Genomic DNA, 20,828 nt, shown 5'->3' on the forward strand with positions numbered 1-20,828 from the left:
GGGAAAAAAAATTTGTAGTTCATATCACAGGCAAATAAAGTCTACTTTCATGATATATAAAGCTCTTCTACAAATCAATAAGAAAATACCAATAACTCGATGGAAAATAGAAAAAGAAATACAGCAATGCTTAATCACATGAACAGATGTTCAAATGCATTCATAAGAGAAACATAAATTAAAACTAACCCACATATTTTTCACCTATAAAATGGGAAAAGCTCATGAAATCTGATAATACACTCTCATATATTGATGGTGAGTTGTAAATTGGTCAACTTTTATGAGGGAAAATTGACATTATCAATCAAAATGACAAATGTGAGGTCTTCAATCTAACAATTCCATCTCTAACAATTTATCCTTCATATATCTTAATATAAAGCAATGTATGTATGAGGTTATTCATTGCACCATTGTTTGAGAGCAAAGACAGAATGTCTATCACTATCATACTACCAAGTAGATATTTTTAAAATTAGGCAGATATGTATGTTCAGATATAAAACACCTCTAAGACATATGGTTAATTGGAAAAAGCAAAGTATTGTATCCTGTGATTTGTGTTAATAATAGAGAGCTATTCAGATGATAGATGGAGCTAAGTTTTTGTTTGTATGTGTTTAGAATATTTCTTGAAGGCTAACCAAAAAGTACTAACAGTGGCTGCCTCCTCAGAGGTACACTTAATAGCTGTAAGTTCGGGTTGAAAGAGAGAGAAACTTTGTACCATAATGCTCCTTTTGAATGTTTTTAATGTTTTTTGGGTTTTTTTAATTTATTTTTTGAGAGAGAGGAAGGGAGGAGGAGAGAGATAGAAACATTGATGACAGAGAAACATGTATCAGCCGCCTCCTGTACGCCCCCCCACTGGGGATTGAGCCCACAACCTGGTCATGTGTCCTGACTGGGAATTGAACCACTGACCTCTTGGTGCATGAGTTGATGCTTAACCACTGAGCCACACTGGCTGAGCTGTACTTTTTCAATTTTATCTCATAAACATGTATTAGCTAATCAAAATAAATTGAATTTAAGAACAAATTCCTTGCTCAAAGCAACTCCCTTGCTCTTCTCTGACACCCCTGTATTTTTCACTTGCCCTTTTACTGTGCTTGCATATTTGTGTCACCTACAAAACCCTGAGCAAATTGAGGGCTGCAACTGTGTCTCCATCGAGTTTCCATCTCCAGCATCTAGCACACTGCCTTACATACAAAAAGAGATTTTTTAAAAAGTGATGTCTTGCCCAGCTGGTGGGGCTCAGTGGTTGAGTGTCAACCCACAGACCAAGAGGTCACTGGTTTGATTCCCAGTCAGGACACATGCCCAGGTTGTGGGCCCAATCCCCAGTAGAGATGTGCAGGAGGCAGCCAATCGATGTTTCTCTCTATTCAAGGTTTTTATCTTTCTCTCCCTTCTGCTCTCTCTAAAAAGCAATAAAAACATATGTATTTTTAAAAGTGACATATTGAAGAGTGATGGAGACCTTTTCCTGAGAAGGAAGCCTGGTCACCTTCACAAAGGGCCTAATACAGCAGCTGAGCAGGGCTGCAAGGCCCTAAGAACATCTCCCCACCAGTCCTGGGATTCTACCTTTAAGAAACGGAGGGTAAGAAAGAGAGAGAAACAGAAACAAAGAGTTCAACACTGAAACAGATATATTCTATAGCTAATTCTTTCATCTCAGCATAGGTACACGGAGCACTTCCTAAGGGAAGGCCTCATGGGTGGCCCACATTTTTATTAGCAATAATCTCCGCCACCAGATTTAAGACCACTTAATCATCCTCTACGTCACACAGAGTGGAGAGAGACAGGGAGGAAACAGGCTAAGAGGTTCTAAATCCCTTCTAAGGCTGCTTCTTCCTTCTCAGCAAGATTAGAGCAGTCAACAGCTGTCTGCCTATGTGTCCAGACCCAGCGGCCTGGGCTGGGCTGCCCAGTGCTGAAGAGGGGCCATTCTGAGGGCAATGTCTGGGACCCTAGTCTGTGGTCCTTTCTAAGGCAGTGAGGGACACATGATCCATCCTCCTAGTGGCAGTGGGCAGGTTGGGGACCCTACCGCAGATAGGAAGGAATAGCGAGGGGTCTGCTTCCCTCAGCCATGCTAAAAAATAGTGAGAGGAGGCGGTCTTGGAGCTACAGGCCCTGGAATACGACCGAGTGTGAGGATGCTCTCCATCCAGGGGACAGCCATCACCGCGGGAGCATCTGCTCCTTGGTGGCCCGTTCCGCCTCCCAGGCCAGCATCCCACCATGGACCCAGGGCAACTATAACTACTACATCGAGGAGGATGAGGATGGGGAGGAGGAGGAGCAGTGGAAGGTCGACTCGGCCGAGGAGCAGCAGCAGACGGAGGAGGCCACCACCGCCCAGGGGGAAGGCCCCACTGAGCATTCCACGCTGAACGTGAACGTGGGCGGCCAGAGCTACCGCCTGGACTACACAGACCTGGCCTGCTACCCCAAGACGCGTCTGGGCCGCCTGGTCACCTCCACCAACCGCAGCCGCCAGCTGGGCCTGTGCGACGACTATGAGGCACAGACAGACGAATACTTCTTCGATCGTGACCCGGCCGTCTTCCAGCTCGTCTACAACTTCTACATGTCCGGGCTGCTGCTGGTCCGCGACGAGCTGTGCCCGCGCAGCTTCCTGGAGGAGCTGGGCTACTGGGGCGTGCGGCTCAAGTACACGCCGCGCTGCTGCCGCATCTGCTTCGAGGAGCGAAGGGACGAGCTGTGCGAGCAGCTCAAGATCCAGCGCGAGCTGCGCGCCCAGGCGCAGGCCGAGGAGGCCGAGGAGCTCTTCCGCGACATGCGCTTCTACGGGGCGCAGCGGCGCCGCCTCTGGAACCTCATGGAGAAGCCCTTCTCGTCCGTGGCCGCCAAGGCCATCGGGGTGGCCTCCAGCCTCTTCGTGCTCGTCTCCATCGTGGCGCTGGCGCTCAACACGGTGGAGGAGATGCACCAGCAGGTGCAGCAGGGCGGCCGGTGGCGGGCCCTGGAGCACGTGGAGATGCTGTGCATCGCCTTCTTCACGCTCGAGTTCCTGCTGCGCCTCGTCTCCACGCCCGACCTGCGGAGCTTCGCGCGCAGCGCCCTCAACCTGGTGGACCTGGTGGCCATCCTGCCGCTCTACCTGCAGCTGCTGCTCGAGTGCTTCACGGAGGAGGACCAGCGGCACGGCAAGGGCACCCCGCGCGAGCACGACCTCGAAACTGTGGGCAAAGTGGGCCAGGTGCTGCGTATCATGCGCCTCATGCGCATCTTCCGCATCCTCAAGCTGGCGCGACACTCCACGGGCCTGCGCGCCTTTGGCTTCACGCTGCGCCAGTGCTACCAGCAGGTGGGTTGCCTGCTGCTGTTTATCACCATGGGTATCTTCTCCTTTTCTGCTGCCGTCTACTCCGTGGAGCACGATATGCCCGACACCAACTTCACCAGCATCCCCCACTCCTGGTGGTGGGCCGCGGTGAGTACCAGGGCCTTGGGCTTTCCTGCCCTCTTCCCCAGCCCTCCCGTTCGTTCCCTGGTTGGCAGCTGCCTGTCCTCATCCCCTGACCTTTCCCTTGCCTTCCCAAGGACCATCCATCGCTGCATCAGCTAACAGAAACAGAGGTGGCTGTTAGCGGGTTGGAAAGAAGAGAAACTGTAGTCCAGTAAGTAACTGATTTTGACTTGGTCCTAGGAATCTCCATACCTAGATTTAGTTTTAAAACCCTGAACAGGCAGATTTTAAGGAAGACTCATTATTAACTTAGGTGGGAAATTTCCTCGTCATCATTCTTGTTGTTATTGCCACTCGTTGAACATCTATTGTCCTAAGTAGCTTATGATGTAACTTTATCTTCACCCTGTGAGGTGGTTATAATCACCATTTCTGTTTAAAACGGGACACACTGGAAGGAGTTTCCATTTTTGTTGTTGTTTTTTAAGGACACCGTATACTTATTCCAGAGAGGACGTGAGACTTGACGGAACACTGTCCGCCCTAACTGAAATCACTGGTGGCGGCTAAATCTGAGTGTGTAAAAGAGCATCTAAAACTGAAACTTGCTCCGGTGTCACCAACTCTTTCAGGACTTGGTATTTTTGCTTCAGTTTATAGAGAGGGCACTGCGGTGCAGAGAGTTTGAGGCAGACACACACTAAATCTGAGTGAGGACTGAAACCCAAGCCTGACCAAGTGTGAAATCCACACCCAGCACTGCCTCTTCCATGCTTTAGTTCTGCAGGTCTTGAACAGGTAATACACTAGTGAATTCCTCATCGCTTTCTTTGGTATTTGCCTTTTGATAACAATTTATGCCACTTGCTCACATATCTGCATTTCTGGGATGCTAGACTAAATCCCTGGAATATCCCTGAAGCCCTGAAAATGCTGATTGGGTCTTCTCGGGTCAATGAATAAGCTGATGCGTGTGCATAGGAAAGAACTAGGTGTAAGGTTTCCCCGTTTTCTTTTTTAAATTATTGCGGACAATATTACAGATGTCTCCTACTCCCCCCTCTTCTTTGCCCACCTCCACTCAGCCCCCGCCCCACCCCCAACTCCCCTGGCCATCAGCACACTGCTGTCTGTGTCCATGGGCTACGCATATATGTTCTTTGGCTAATCTCTTCACCTTCTTTTCTCTGGTCCTAGCCCTCCCCTCTAACAGCTGTCAGTCTGTTCCATGTATTTCTTAAGTAGATTATCATAATGCCTTTAAAAGACATTAAGCAAATATAACAAGTTTTTCCCATGTTAGGAAGTCGATATATTCAACATTAACATTGGATATGTCAGAAACCAAACTCTCAGGTGAACTTCTGAGATGAACCAACCCAGGGCTACTAACAATGTAGTTTGGTAGGGTGGAAAATTTCTTTTTCAATTCTACTATCAGATCTGGTCATAATTAATTGTGACCTTAAATAATGAGCCATGAAACCTCCCTCCCTCACTCCCGATCCTCAGTTTCCTCATCTCTAGGGGGGGGGAGGAGCTCTGCCGCTCACCGAGCCTGCCTCCCTTCCCGCCGTGGGACAGCCCATACGTTCTGCCGAATTTGTGAGCCTTCTTCAGTGAAGCAATGACCTTAGGCTCTTCCAAATGAGCAAGCCAAATGCCACCCCTCTGAGCATGTGCCATGTGACAAAAGGTCATCTCCATCGTAAATAGACTGAGTGTACAGATGGAGCTGATGGAGGGTGATTTGTCACCAGCAAATGACATTTACTTTGGAGGTAAGGTAGGAAGGGGAAAAAAGCAAATCCACATGCTGGTAATATAATTCCAAGTTTTAGAGAGTCAAGTTTCCATTCATTCAAACATCTTAGAAGACTAGCATATATTGGCTGGACCTATGGGAGTCTGCGATACCATACTTTTAACCCACAAAACTTTTTTTTACCTTCTGTATATTAATGTCAATATTTTTGTAAAAATTTTGTTGCCAATGCTGGATTTTGCTTTTCAAAAAGTCCCTGAAGTGAATGCCCATTGATCCCATTTAATTTCTTTTTTTTTTAATCCTCACCCGAGGACATTTTTGCATTTATCCTCAGATAGAGCGGGAGGGAGAGAGGGGGGAAGAGAGAGAGAGAAACATCAATGTGAGAGAGACACATTGAGTGGTTGCCACATACACGACCCCAACCAGGGCCGGGGATAAACTGCAACCGAGGTACGTGCCCTTAGCGGGAACCGAATCCAGGTCTCTCTGGTCTGCAGGCCGACGCTCTAACCGCTGAGCCAAACTGGCCAAGGCCCATTTAATTTCTTGATTGGCTTCATATACAATGATGTTTAAAACTTCCGGGTGATCACCTTTTTATGTTAACTGAAATTATATTTCTCAAGACCAGTGTTTTCAATTAATTTCACAATATAAATTGAATCAACGTTCAAGTTTTATCTACGATAAATTTTACCAGTGATTGCTTTCACAATGTGAGTTTTCTTTTGTGGCCTTTCTCTCTATCAGACTCTATTTTCACAAACCCAAATTTGTACACTTCAACCTTACCATTTCCCAACCTTAACCTTTATCAATGGCCTTTGTCCATTTTATTCTCTGAGAATTAATTACACTAGTAAAAATCATTATGAATTAGATAAAAGACTTGTATTTATTTTTAAACTAATCTATAAGAGCAACTACCCGTGAACATTCGAGGGCTGCTCTGTTCCCCAGGACTGATGTCTTATTAACCCAGTTCTTAATGCTCCTCCTAACATTGCATATTGTGTACAGAGGGTTTGTCTTTTCAGTAAGCAAAGAGAAAAGAACACTGTCCAAATGGTGATGAAATGTTTTGTTTCCTTATGTGGATACAAAGTAAAAAGATGCAAAATATTAGAACCAATTCTTCATGTTACCCACAAAACCCCATCTCATTCATTCACTGAGCAAGAACTCTTTGAGCACCTCCAGTGTGCCAAGTAGTATTCTAAACACTGGAGATACCAGGTGATATTAAAAAGAAAAGGTCAAGTTCTTTCCCCAATGAAGTTTTACTCTAATGGAGAAAGATAATAAATAATTTCAGATATTTGTGTGTCTTGTATAGAATAATAGGGTTGCAGAATCTACCTTTGATGGGATGGCCAGAGAAACCCTCTTGGAGAAAATGACATTTAGGTAAAATCTGAACAATGAGAAAAAACTGATATAAATAGACATGACTAAATAAACATGAGAATCTGAGACATGGAACCCTAGAAGTAACTCTGATCAAATAGTCTCCAAGCATTTTATTTGTCATACATCTCAAAGTATAAAATTTTTGAGCACACACCCATGATCAATGTGTATTTAGTTATTCATAAATGTATTTATTGTCACAATAATGATGCTTCAAAAACCACCCCAAAACCCAATGGCTTAAATGTGAAGCATTTCTTTAACTAATGAGTGTGTGAGATAGCAACTTAGGCTGGTTTCAACAAGAAGGTTCTTCTCATTTGGCCTCATATCTGATGGTCAGCTGGTTGACAGCTGGAATGAAGGAGGAGACTAGGCTACATATCTTTCATTCTCCAGCAGACTTATATCCATGGCAAAGGATGGGGGCGGGGGGAGGGAGAGAGGTAGAAATGTGCCTAATCACATAAGCACAGTCTAAGCTTCTCTTCAATGTCATTTGCTCCACGCATTGGCCAAAGCAAGTCACAAGACCAAACTCAGAGTGAAAGGGCAGGGCAGGTTCGCCTACCCACTATAGGAAAAACTTGTAAAGTTATATGGCAAAGAGCTTGGATACAGGAAGACATAAATAATTAGTTCCAGGAACACAGTCATTCTACTGCAGTAAGCTATTCCTGCTCAAATATATTATGCACATCAGAAAACATACACTCACACACTGAAATCTTAAAGATGAGGTAAAGAATAATAGGATTGGTCTTTTCTTCCGCCACTCCAGTGCTATATCCCTTGTGGTGTATCCGCCCATACTGGATTCTCTAGTCCATTCTTCTGTGTTTAGTGCTTTCAGACAATCCCAAATCTGACTTGCTTTTAATAATCTTCCCTTGGTCTATGCCAAGAATACTGCAACCTTCCCCTGCTCGACTCAGGGTTTTAAGAGGAATATAATAATTTGCATTACTGTGAATCCTCCTACAGCTGCAAAACAAATCCCTCGTGGACGCTCGTGTCTGCAAACGCTCGCATTCGGGTACAGAACAGACCCCCACTCTTCTGTCAGTTGGCGGTTATTTGTGAGCGCGAATGTAATAAGAAACATCTGCAAAATGCTAGCCTGAAGTACATCCACAAGAAATAGAAGCCACCATATCTGACTAGTTCATAGTCTTTATCACCGGGGAACAATACCTTTTGCTTCCAGTTCCATTCGGGGGCAAATAAAACAGAAGTGATTCCTTCCCTACTTGGGAAAGAGAGGGACTGTGAGACATACAAAAGGGTCAGCTGTTGTATCTGGGGACAGCTTCGGGTGTCCAAGTAAACAGGCCCAGGCTTGGAGCGGCTGCAGCCACGCTGGGCTCTCAGGGTGGCCTGGGTGTGGGGAATGCCTGGCCCAGCTCAGCAAGAATAAGCTCCAGCCCTGGCCAGTTTGGCTCAGCGGTTAGAGCGTCGGCCTGCGGTCCGGAGAGACCCGGGTTCAGTTCCCGCTAAGGGCACGTACTTCGGTTGCAGTTTGTCCCCGGCCCTGGTTGGTCGTGCGGATGGCAGCCACTCGATGTGTCCCTTCACGTTGATGTTTCTCTCTCTCCCTTCCTCTCTCACCCTCCCACTCTATCTGTACAAAAAATGGAAAAATATCCTCGGGTGAGGATAAAAAAAAAAAAGAATAAGCTCCAGGATGAAGCTGTAACCATGGCCTCCAGTGTGGCTTTGTTTTTACATAGAAAAGGGCAAATGGAGTGTTCACCAATCCCTTTCCTTCTGAGCTTTCCAGAGCAAGTTAGAGCTGCAGAAGCCAAACAGGAAACTATGTCATGGGCTCATCCCTTCAAAAACTAACCAAAGCTCTTCAAAAAGAAAATTGGTCTCTGGCTGCAGCATCTGATCATTGAGCCCCAGAGGCCTTGTTCCTATCTTTGTTTTCCTAAAGTATGATGTCATTTCCTTGCAAATAGGTGGTACTTATGAGTTCACTGAAATTTATTTTATATTATTATTATTTTAATCTTGATTTTTAAAGAGGGGAAGGGGGAAGATGGAGAGAGAGAGAAAGAGAAATAAACACTGATTTGTTGTTCCACTTATTTATGCATTCATTGGTTGATTCTTGTTATGTGCCCTGACTGGGGATTGAACTCGCAACTGTATCAGGATGATGCTCTAACCAATTGACCTACCCGGCCAGAACAATATATTATTTTATTTTTATTGAATGCTTGCATCCTTTGAGGAGACCCATTTGGAAGGTGAATCAGTCAAGTTATAGACAAGAAAATAGAAAACAGTGTAGGTATTTTATTTTATTATTTTAAATCTTTTTTCTTTATTAATTTTAGAGAGACAGAAAGGGAGAGAGATAAAAATGTTGGTGAGAGAGAACATGGATTGACCGCCTCCTGCATGCCGCCCACTGGGGATTTGGCCCACAAGCTGGGCATGTACCCTGACCAGGAATCGAACTGGCGACCTCTTGGTGCATGGATCAACACTCAGCCACTGAGCCAGACCAACCGGACACCAGTGTAGGTATTTTAAACAGGGAATTTGATACAGGAAAGTAGATACATAGGTGTCGGAAGGCTAGAAGCAAGAGGAGGAAACTGAGATAACCCAAAGATTGGTAAATTTAGGACACAGTTGTGGGCCCTAGAATTGGTGAAACAAGTAGAAGGGAGACTTACCAACCAAGGAGAGCCTCTGTGTAGCTGCTGCAGGGACCCCGAAGATGGCACCATGAGGTTGGTGCCGAGTATGCTGAAAGATGACTGAGCCATAAACTTCTGCTCTTACTGGAGGGTGACGACAGAAACAGAGGAGCTAGGGAGACCCTTCGCTTCTCATCACACCTTCCAGTCTCCCAGCAGTGTCTCTCGTTGGCAGAACACAGCCAGCAGACAGTGGTCAAGGGAATTCGGGAAATGTAGTTTGCAGACTCCCAGTTACAGAATTACAAAAGAGAGTCCAGCATGGGGTCAGATCTGGGACTGAGAGACAAGTAAATGTCTGACCCAGACGGCGTTCAAGCTCTCCTCGCTCTTTCAGAACTAGCACAGGAGTTGTCGATGGCCAAGGGCTATTAGGCACCTTCATGATTTTTGATCTTGTGGACTTCTGATTTGAGGGTAGTCCCCTGCTCTCTCTGTAAACTATGCTCCTCCTGTTTGACCATGATGACTTGAGTGGGACATGCCAGACTGGGAGGAGTAGCAGGTGAGCTGAAGCTGCAGAGGGTGTCATTATGTACCTTTCTATGGGTAGGTGAGTAGAGTCCGAAACTTGCTTTAGCTTTTGCACACCTCCTTCTTATTGTACACTGTAGGTACATGTCAGACCTGTGATATACAGATGAACTGGTTGTTCTCTTCGAGGTGGTCACCCATGACCTGATTTTAACAGTGCTTCCACTGATCAAAACATTCTTTGAACTTCACTGAGGAACTATCTTCAGAGTCTGTGACGTGGCCACTTGCCTCTTTGTAGTGGTGCTCAATCTTTACCTTTTTGAGAGTGGATTCAATGTTTTGAAATAGTCAAAACTCTTGAGTTTAAGATTGGCATCTAAAGTTAACCCTTGAGGTAGTTGAGGCATCAGATAATCGTGTCCTAATTATGGCCCAACATGACCAGTTGTGTCAAGGTCATACCATTGGATCCACTGTGCAGATTATAATCCCAAAGAGGAATTCCTAAAACATTTGTAGCAACAGCGGCATGAGTCAGCTAAGTGTCGCTTTTGAAGCTAAATCCTTTGAAGGGCTGAGGTATGTCATAATTTTAGTCAGAAAATGTTAGTCTTTACCCCCTTAAATTTTTTGAAAAAAATTAGAAGGGGTATTAATTATTTTGAAAAATCAGTTTTATTCCTCGGGATTGTAATTTCAAGCTGCATAGATTACTGGCTGCCAAGGTTTCATGCATGCCTAGTCCATTATGAAGGAAACAAACATTCCCTGTTGAAGGAGAAAGTCAAGTACAGTCACTCTAAAGCATCTAAAAATGAGATGCTTGTCTCCTCGTGATGTTTGGCAGGCCAGGGTTTGCTGATTAGTGGGTGGGCTGCTAGAAGGTCACATGGTGGCTTTTGGGACCCAAAGGCTAAGGATGATATGTAAGTTTTCAGTGGGATGGTAGGTTTCCAGTTTACAGAATGGCTGAGCCAGCCGTTTTTTCGGGATATTAAGATGGATTGTAGAACATGCTACAAACTGGGGGAACCTCAGAAACATTATGCTGAGTGAAAGAAGCCAGATAAAATTTCCAGAAGAGGCAAGTCTATAAAGAAGGCAAGTAGAGTGGCGGTACCGGCGCTGGAGGTGGGAATTCGGAGTAAGGGCAAATGGGAACGGGGGATGTGTTTGAGGTGATGGGAATGTTCTCGACTTGGGTTTTAGTGATGATAGCTCAGCTCCATCAATTCACTAGAAATCATTTCACTGTACCTTTAAAACAAGTGAATTTCATATCATGTAAATTATACCTCAATAAAGCTGCTGTGGTGCTTTGGGGGTTTATTTTTAAAGATGGATTATAAAAATTTCAGTCACGTTTCCAAACCCAACTCGTGCTAATGAGAGAATTCGCTCCGCAAATTCACATGGGTCAGTCTGGAGCCTTCCATTTTCAATGCTCATCCAGGGGGAATGGTTTGGCCCATGGAAGATGGAGAAAACGTTCCCCAAAGCCAAGGAATCCTGAGCTCCTCTTGGAGCCAAGGAGCGAGCCATCGCTGGTTGAGTCAAACCAGCCACAAAGCCGACAGTGCATAAATTAACTATGCATTTTGAACAAATTCTTCAACACCAGTCACACAGAGCCTCCTAGCAGAAGAGATCTTTACTCTAAAAATAGAGATCCAAGATATACAGAAATATTTAGACCATGTTAAGCACATCAAATATTTAATCTTCCTTAAGCCAATTCTCTTTGCTTTTAACTTTTCACTCAAAGTTCAGCCAGAGAAAATTAAGTTGGGTTGGGGAGGGAAGCAAGGCCACCATGGAGATCGATCACAAGTTTTATTTTTTTTTTTTTTTTGTTTTATTTATTTTTTTTTTTTTTTTATGAGCAGAGGACAGGAAGAGCAGAGGACAGGAAGAGCAGACAGGAAGAGCAGAGGACAGGAAGAGCAGAGGACGGGAAGAGCAGACGGGAAGAGCAGAGGACAGGAAGAGCAGACAGGAAGAGCAGACGGGAAGAGCAGACAGGAAGAACAGAGGACAGGAAGAGCAGAGGACAGGAAGAGCAGACAGGAAGAGCAGACGGGAAGAGCAGAGGACAGGAAGAGCAGACAGGAAGAGCAGACGGGAAGAGCAGACAGGAAGAACAGAGGACAGGAAGAGCAGAGGACAGGAAGAGCAGACAGGAAGAGCAGACGGGAAGAGCAGACAGGAAGAACAGAGGACAGGAAGAGCAGAGGACAGGAAGAGCAGACAGGAAGAGCAGACGGGAAGAGCAGACGGGAAGAGCAGAGGGCAGGAAGAGCAGACAGGAAGAACAGAGGACAGGAAGAGCAGACAGGAAGAGCAGACAGGAAGAGCAGAGGACAGGAAGAGCAGAGGACAGGAAGAGCAGACAGGAAGAACAGAGGACAGGAAGAGCAGACAGGAAGAGCAGACAGGAAGAGCAGAGGACAGGAAGAGCAGAGGACAGGAAGAGCAGACAGGAAGAGCAGAGGACAGGAAGAGCAGAGGACGGGAAGAGCAGACGGGAAGAGCAGAGGACAGGAAGAGCAGACAGGAAGAGCAGACGGGAAGAGCAGACAGGAAGAACAGAGGACAGGAAGAGCAGAGGACAGGAAGAGCAGACAGGAAGAGCACACGGGAAGAGCAGAGGACAGGAAGAGCAGACAGGAAGAGCAGACGGGAAGAGCAGACAGGAAGAACAGAGGACAGGAAGAGCAGAGGACAGGAAGAGCAGACAGGAAGAGCAGACAGGAAGAGCAGACAGGAAGAGCAGACGGGAAGAGCAGACAGGAAGAGCAGACAGGAAGAACAGAGGACAGGAAGAGCAGAGGACAGGAAGAGCAGACAGGAAGAGCAGACGGGAAGAGCAGACGGGAAGAGCAGAGGGCAGGAAGAGCAGACAGGAAGAACAGAGGACAGGAAGAGCAGACAGGAAGAGCAGACAGGAAGAGCAGAGGACAGGAAGAGCAGAGGACAGGAAGAGCAGACAGGAAGAACAGAGGACAGGAAGAGCAGACAGGAAGAGCAGACAGGAAGAGCAGAGGACAGGAAGAGCAGAGGACAGGAAGAGCAGACAGGAAGAGCAGAGGACAGGAAGAGCAGAGGACGGGAAGAGCAGACGGGAAGAGCAGAGGACAGGAAGAGCAGACAGGAAGAGCAGACGGGAAGAGCAGACAGGAAGAACAGAGGACAGGAAGAGCAGAGGACAGGAAGAGCAGACAGGAAGAGCACACGGGAAGAGCAGACAGGAAGAACAGAGGACAGGAAGAGCAGAGGACAGGAAGAGCAGACAGGAAGAGCAGACAGGAAGAGCAGACAGGAAGAGCAGACGGGAAGAGCAGACAGGAAGAGCAGACAGGAAGAACAGAGGACAGGAAGAGCAGAGGACAGGAAGAGCAGAGGGCAGGAAGAGCAGACGGGAAGAGCAGAGGACAGGAAGAGCAGACAGGAAGAGCAGGCAGGAAGAGCAGACAGGAAGAGCAGACAGGAAGAGCAGACGGGAAGAGCAGGCAGGAAGAGCAGAGGACAGGAAGAGCAGACAGGAAGAGCAGACAGGAAGAGCAGAGGACAGGAAGAGCAGAGGACAGGAAGAGCAGACAGGAAGAGCAGAGGACAGGAAGAGCAGAGGACAGGAAGAGCAGACAGGAAGAGCAGACGGGAAGAGCAGACGGGAAGAGCAGAGGACAGGAAGAGCAGACAGGAAGAGCAGACAGGAAGAGCAGACAGGAAGAGCAGACGGGAAGAGCAGACGGGAAGAGCAGAGGACAGGAAGAGCAGAGGACAGGAAGAGCAGACAGGAAGAGCAGACGGGAAGAGCAGACGGGAAGAGCAGAGGACAGGAAGAGCAGACAGGAAGAGCAGACAGGAAGAGCAGACAGCACGATCACAAGTTTTAAAAGGGCACTTTGTCTCTGTGATTTCCTTCCTCTGGACTTCCCTCCCCCTGCACCCCAGTCCTGCACCCTTGAGGGGCTGCTTTACCTAAGAGCCTCTGCTTTGGTCTTCCATGGAAGCTTCCTGTTCTAAAACTACCCTTCTCATCATGCACCCCTGTTATCCAAACTCCCCCGAGGCCGCCTCCAGGGAGTGGAGACTGACTACACTTGAACGACACACTGGTACAGAGGTGTGAGTGAGACTGTTAGTGACAGGTTCAGTCCACACACCTGGACAGAGATCTGACTCAGGTGCTTTTGCTTTTGGTGTGGCCAGTGACAGGAAACACACGCACACTTTGAGACGAACCCACACTCTGACTCCATCACTGCCTCTCGTCACCCCCTGGCCCCGAAGGCAGGAAGAAGAGATTCTGTCCTGGAGCCAGAGTGCGCCCAGCCAGCGTCCCTACAGAATGTTCAGCAGGAGCCAGGGAGGGGCCTGTTTCCACAGTCTGTCGGTCTTGTGAGCCTAAGAACTGACATCATCACTCCCACCCCTGTGCCCGGCACTCCGGCAATTCCCACAACTACCCTGTGAGGGAGGTAGTAGTATTCTCCCCTCATTTCTTTTTTTTTTTTTTCCATCCTCACCCGAGGATATTTTTCCATTCTTTTGTTAAGATAGAGTGGGAGGAGGGGGGGAGAGAAAGAGAAAGAGAGAGAGAGATCGATGTGAGAGAGACAGATTGACTGGCTGCCTCCCACATGACCCCCACCAGGGCCAGGGACAAATTGCAGCGGAGGTACATGCCCTTGACCGGAATGAAACTCGAGACTCATTGGTCCACGCTCTAACTGCTGAGCCAAACCGGCCAGGGCTCTCCCCTCATTTCAAAGGTGGAAACGGAGGCAGAGAGAATTTAGGTGACTTGCCCAAGTCACACAGCTGAGAAGTGGCCTCAGCTCTGTACAGCCCAGTGCCACACCCGTCTCCTTAACCATGTACACCTCTGCCTCTCTTCAGTGCTCACTTGTATCCTTCCACCGTGGGAAGGACAGCCAGCCCTCAGCGGGTCTCCCCGATTCCAGCAGTGAGAGGTGGGGGACCACCCACCCCAAAGGCAGGTGCAGACATCCTCTTCTGGGCTGGATGGAGCTGCTGTCCTATCAACGCCACCCGATCTGCCCAGCTGGCTCACTTCGCCATTTCATTCAAGCTAATTCACACTTATTCTAAGTTCCACCTAACCCTTACATTAATTTTTTTTTTAAGTTTACATTTCTAAGCTAAAGGCTCTTTTGGAGCAGGGCAACAGGATGACTTTGCACATTTTACTACCATCTGCTGGAAAATTGTGGCAACAACACAAGTCAGTGAAGCACACAGTGCCCCCTGGAGTTGTGCAAGGAACAGTTTTTTCCACTGTAAGCAATGCCCCTGCCTAATTGAGCCAATAGTCTGGTGACTAAAGAGAGACTTAAAACACCAACCCCAAGAGATTTTCCCGGGTTCTCCCTAAACTGGTAACTAGTTCCGTGAGTATCTGCACATTAAAACAAGAGCACGTTTACCTCAACAGATCTCTGATTCGCAGGATCTATAGTACAGTGACAAGAGTGATGGGAAGGATTTCATGCAGGGTGAACAAATCCTTGGTTGGTGATGGCTTAGAATAAGTCCCTTCACAAAATAATGGCAGTGTGTTTCTCCAAACATTTGCAATGAAAACACCTTTATGTAAAATGTCTTATTTGAACTACATAAGAATTCTGAGAAGTGCTATGATTGTCTTCACTTTAAAGAAGAGAGGACCCCAGGGGAGGCTGTTTAATGACTTCTGTGTGCCTGACAGTGTGTGCAGTACTTGACATTCATTGTCTTCCTCAGTCTTCACAGGAGTCCTGTTTCAGATGGAGGAACCAAGTGTGAGAGACCCTGAATGTTTATCCCAAGGTCACTCTGCTGGGAAAGGTCAGAGTCAGGACTTGAACCCAGATCTGCCTGGTGCTCAGCCTGAGCTCTTTGCAGTATGCACACCATGCAGGCGAACCCAGGGCCCCAGCTGAGGGGAGGCAAAGACTGACATTTATTGAACCCCTTCTACTCTAGGGATTTTACTCATTGTCTTACATGCTCTTCACAATCCCCTTTATGGTAGGAACTGTCTGTCCTGAATTGCATGTAAGAAAATTTAGAAGTGATAGGATTTAAACCCAAGTCTTCCAGCGCCAAAGCTTGTGCTGTCTCCATGACAGGGTCCTGCAAGCCAACTTTCTGGTGCCTCCTAAAGCTGGCCCCGTGGGGAGCTCTCCCACGACCATGTGCACCTTCTGAGAGACAGGACACTCCCAGCCCATTCTCCCCATTTCTCCTCCTCCCTCACGGAGCTAACAATTCCATCCGCCTTCCGTCCTCAGGTGAGCATCTCCACTGTGGGCTACGGAGACATGTACCCGGAGACCCACCTGGGCAGGCTCTTTGCCTTCCTCTGCATCGCTTTCGGGATTATCCTCAACGGGATGCCAATCTCCATCCTCTACAACAAGTTCTCCGACTACTACAGCAAGCTCAAGGCTTACGAGTACACAGCCATCCGGAGGGAAAGGGGCAAGGTGGACTTCATGAGGCGGGCTGGAAAGAAGATGGCTGGGTGTCTGGCTAAAAGCATCCCACAGCCTGCCCCAAAGCCAGAGGACAACACCCTGTAGGTCGTGTGGCTGGTAGATCCCGGGACCTCCAAGGCTTGCTCCCTTCTTCCTTTCCATCAGCAGGATGGCCAGCGAGAGGCCAGGTGAGGCAGACACAAAGGGCGTTCGGCTCAGAGTCCTGCCTCACTAATGTTCCTTTCGACCCAAACGCAGACGGCTCCCACGTGCTGTGAGTCTGACCTTCCAATGACATTGATGCTGGAAACTCCTGGAGAGGAGCGACATCGTAGCTTTCTCTTGCAGCTTCTCGTGGCTTCTCAATAAATATTTTTGGACTCCAGTGGCCTGGAGAAGAATTTCCTTCCTTTGAAGAAGAGGAACCATTATCTCCCAGAGAGGGAGTGCCGTGGCCGGACCTCCATGCGCCTTGGCGTTAGACTGACCGCAGCCAGAAGCCAGGTCTACCAGCTGTAGGGTTTGGGACACGTATTTTAACTGTCTGAGCCTCTGTTTCTTCCACTATAAAATGTAGGTAGTAAGAAACGACCCTGTAATATGAGCATGGGGAGTGAAGATAAATAAAGGGCAGCAGTTAAACCTGCCTGAGTTAGAGACCTGTCCAGTGGACTCTCCAGACTGATGGTTCTCAGTCCAGGGGATTTGATCATTGCCCACCCCACCCCCCTGGAAATTTGGCTTTTGACTGTCACCTTTGTGAGGGAGGATGGGGGGCTACGGCACCCAGTAGGCAGACCTGGGGTGCTGCTGGATGTGCGCCGGGCAGCCCCTCAGCAAAGAACAATCTGGCCCAGAAGAACATCGGGCCAACGCCAAGAAAAGTCCCTGACTCGACCTGTGCAACATGCGAAAGTGTGCTGATCCCGTCTCCTTGCCAGGAGTCCACACATGTCCCCACCTCCCCAGGCCTCCTGCCCTTCCCCTTTCCTTGAAAAACAAAACAACAAAACAAACTCTGCCTTTTGGGGACAGTTCTGGGCAGAGCACTGAACGAAGTAAATAAAATCGATGTGGCCCTGCACACTGGGCTCTGTCTGTGGGTCAGAAGACCACTTCCCACAGGGTGTTGGTTCTTTCTCTTCCTACCACTTTTCCTCCTAATTTCTTCCTTTTTCCAAAGGACTATTGCAATTTGAAGTCCTGAAAAGTGAAGGCTCGTTTGTACTGAGCAAATAGAGATTGCTCAGTATATAATATATATTATTATATATATAATATATAACTTTGTTTCATCCTTGATATATCCCTAAATTAGGTACTACCTTCCTTTTTAACTTAGGAAGAATCACTTTTTTATTAGGAAGAAACAGAAACTCAGAGAGGTCAGGCACCTCAGCCAAGTTGGCACAGTCAGCACAATCAGCGCCGGTCTGTCTGATCCCTGAGGCCCTCACACAAGTCGAAACTTGTGGTTCTCAAACTGCACCAGCATTACCCAGAGGGCTTGTTAAACACAGATTACCGGACCTACCCCAGAGCTTCAATTCCATAGACCTGGGTGATACTCGAGGATTTGTATTTCTACGAAGTGCCAGGTGATGCTGATGCTGCTGGTCCAGGCAGCACATCCTGAGAACTAGGGGTCTAAATCACTTCCCTCTGAACATGAAACTAGGGTGCAGCTGGAAATACCTGGACCCAGCTCTCCTCCCCCTTACTCCCAAGTGCCCTTAACATCATCATAACTGACCTGCCCTCTGGGGTGGACAGAAGCCCCACTATGTACTCGGAGGTTGCTAAGATAAAATCTGAATGCTTGAGTACATTTGAATTCCAGATACATAACTGAGTTTTAGAAGTGTGTCCCAATTTTTGCCTAGTCTATACTTCCACTGCAAAGTATCTGCTGTCTGTCTGCAGCTCGAATTTAACTGGGCATCCTCTTTCTGCCAGATCTGCAAACCCTCTGCTGGTGCTTCTGAGACACAAAGGTTCCTCACAGAGAAGAACCTTACCCCTAAATCCTAGAACCCCACCTGCATAGCAGGACCCTCCACCTAGGGGACTTCTCTCCCTCTTGCCAAGTAAGAGGGAGGAATTTTGCATCCGCTTCTGACCAGGAAGAACCATGGAAACAGTTACACAGGCAGGAGACCAGAGCACACCTCAGAGCACCGCCGGCCACGCTCAGGGCAGCCGCTGCCCCTCCCAGCCCACCCCCCACCCTTCAGCTCCTTCTGAGGTCTCCAGGGGAGGGGCTTGCTGATGAACGGCATCTGCTGGGGCTGTTGAGGGCACAGGGAACAGGAAGGGCCAGTGTCCACCACCCCTCCTCCCACTCAAGGGCCAGACAGAATGACCCGGAGGAGCCCAGCAGGAGAGACTCCCTGAGGGGGGGGGGGGGAGGACGCAGGGCTTGGTGAGGAGGATGAACTTTTCCCGGTCCCTGGGAGGGCATCTGGTCAGTGACAGCAGCCCCTTCCTCCCAGTCTCACTAGCCACATCTGTTTAAACAGCTGTGCTCTGCCTCCCAAGAGAAGGAGACTGACAGACAGAAGGGAGTGGAAACCAAAAAAACGACCGGCACCGAACCCACATGGCCCGACCCTTCAACGGCCCTGTGAAACAGCATGCAAGGTGGTCGCTGACAGAGGCTCAGCCGCAGGGAACTCGATATGCTCTTTGGCACTGGATTTGAAGCCTGGCTCTGCCACGTACTGTGAGACTGAATCATGGGAATTTGCCATTTTCATCAAAAACAGCTGAATGTTGGCAATGTCACATGTCCTACTGGCAACTTAATATTGCGTGGTCACTCAGTTTCCCCAAGCCTCCGCTTCTGCACTGTTCCAATGGAGAGAAAACCCTCAGCACCCTGCTCGGCTCGTGTTAGGAACGAAAGAAATGTGGGCTGCAGTTACCACCATTAGGATTTTGCTGGCTGCACAGGAAACCTGTCCAAGCTCAGAGAGAGTCGCCTGTCGCCAAGGGGAGGATTCGGGTGAAGACAGCTTTGGGGTCGTTGCCAGCCCCGGCCAGTCTGCCCAGCAGAAGGTGCTCGAGTGATGAAACGCGCACGGTCTCATATGATGCGGCCACTGTGACTCAGGAAGCGCATTTTTCATTCCCATTCATTTCGATTCGTTTCACTGAAATGTAAATGGCCACTGTGGCTCCGGGCCGCGCGGTGGGCAGCGGAGGTGGGGCCTTTCGTCCACCCTCACGGAGGTGTCTGCCCCGAGGTTGGGAGGGTCGTGTTAACATTAAAGAAAAACAATAGATTATCACTAAAAAAAAAAAAGTTTCCAAAGCTTCAAATTCCCTCCTTCGTGGCTGATGCCCGGCCCCCAAGTCAGGATGAATGTGGTCTCCTCACCTCAGTGCCCCCCCACTCAACTCTCGTGCACATCTTTAGAGCTCATGTGGCTCTACACGTGTACTCCACTTTATTGTCTCTTGGCGTGTCCTGGGCCCTCTCCGTTCGTCCTTCCAGAGCCGCTGTTCACCCTGCTCTGTCCTGCTGCGTGGTCCAAGGGGTCTTCTTCCATGTCTGTCCCTCCCGGGCTCCCTTCCCCCGTGCAGGCTGTCAGCAGACGAGAGGAGACCGCTCTGGTATGAACCCCTCCCTGTGGGCAGGAGTCTGGCGGCTGCTAAGGCCCCTTCGCCACTGCTCGGTGAGCAGCACCAGCACTCAACTTCCAGCCACACCTTCCCCTCCGGTCTTCCCTTCGGCCGGGGAGTGGAAATGATCTCTCTGCCCCTTGGGTTCCCGTAATCCTGACCGTACCTCTATAAATAGAATGTCTATTAAGATCTCCCCAGTGAAATCTTGTAGCTTGCCTCTATTTCCCACTGGGACCCGGATTAGTACATCTCGTCTACCTTGAGGAAAGTATTGTTCATGTTCCTCAAATCGCCACCAAAAGATGAGGCATGTTTATCTGAGGAGCCGTGCCTCACCAACAGATCACCCAGACTGGGAAATACAGGCCTTGGATGTACAGAGAGGCATGTTCAGCTCACAGATGGTGGGTAGGGCAGTGATGACTGGCACCCTTAAGTGCCAGTAAATGATTCATTCTTTCTGTCAGAGTTTCTGCTCCCTTTAGGAGCAGATTTCAATGACTCAATCTGTTGAGTTCCCTCTGCAGCCCCATCCACACATACTAATGAACTCCCGAGACTACACGATGGAACAGCATGCATGAAATGAGATGGAATACATGCACCTCGGACAGAAATGCCCCGTGAGGACGTAAATAAATTATGTTGGCCAGTCTCCTACCTTCACTCAGGTAAGGTTTTATTAGCCTTGTTTTGTAAGTGATAGAACTGATTCCCAGAGAAGTTAAGAAATGTGCCCAGAGATGACAAACATCTGTTTTCCGTGTTGCCATTCCCCTTGCTGTGCCCACAGCAGATGTTCTTAGCCAATCACATTGCTCCCCTGTTGGAGAGCCCTCCCGGTGCTCCTAGCAGCCAGTACCGCTGCGTCAGAGGGACACTCCAGGCCTGTCTGCTAT

The 20,828-nt window shown here is 48.3% G+C and overlaps 1 protein-coding gene across 2 annotated transcripts; it reads left to right on the forward strand.

Annotated features, from left to right (window-relative positions):
- Nucleotides 1–1,901: 1,901 nt before the first annotated feature.
- KCNV2 (potassium voltage-gated channel modifier subfamily V member 2) lies at nucleotides 1,902–18,696 on the forward strand. Of its 2 annotated transcripts, none has more exons than XM_036261679.1 (2): nucleotides 1,902–3,475; nucleotides 16,117–18,696. In XM_036261679.1, the coding sequence occupies exons 1-2, from the start codon at nucleotides 2,108–2,110 to the stop codon at nucleotides 16,405–16,407; spliced, it is 1,659 nt and encodes a 552-aa protein (XP_036117572.1). In that variant the 5' UTR covers nucleotides 1,902–2,107; the 3' UTR covers nucleotides 16,408–18,696. The 2 variants fall into 2 exon arrangements, with proteins under 2 accessions (XP_036117572.1, XP_036117573.1); XM_036261680.1 differs by having other exon boundaries at nucleotides 1,902–3,349.
- Nucleotides 18,697–20,828: the final 2,132 nt, after the last annotated feature.

The sequence above is a fragment of the Molossus molossus genome, unplaced genomic scaffold, assembly GCF_014108415.1.
Source record: "Molossus molossus isolate mMolMol1 unplaced genomic scaffold, mMolMol1.p scaffold_m16_p_14, whole genome shotgun sequence".
NCBI classification, from domain to species: domain Eukaryota; kingdom Metazoa; phylum Chordata; class Mammalia; order Chiroptera; family Molossidae; genus Molossus; species Molossus molossus.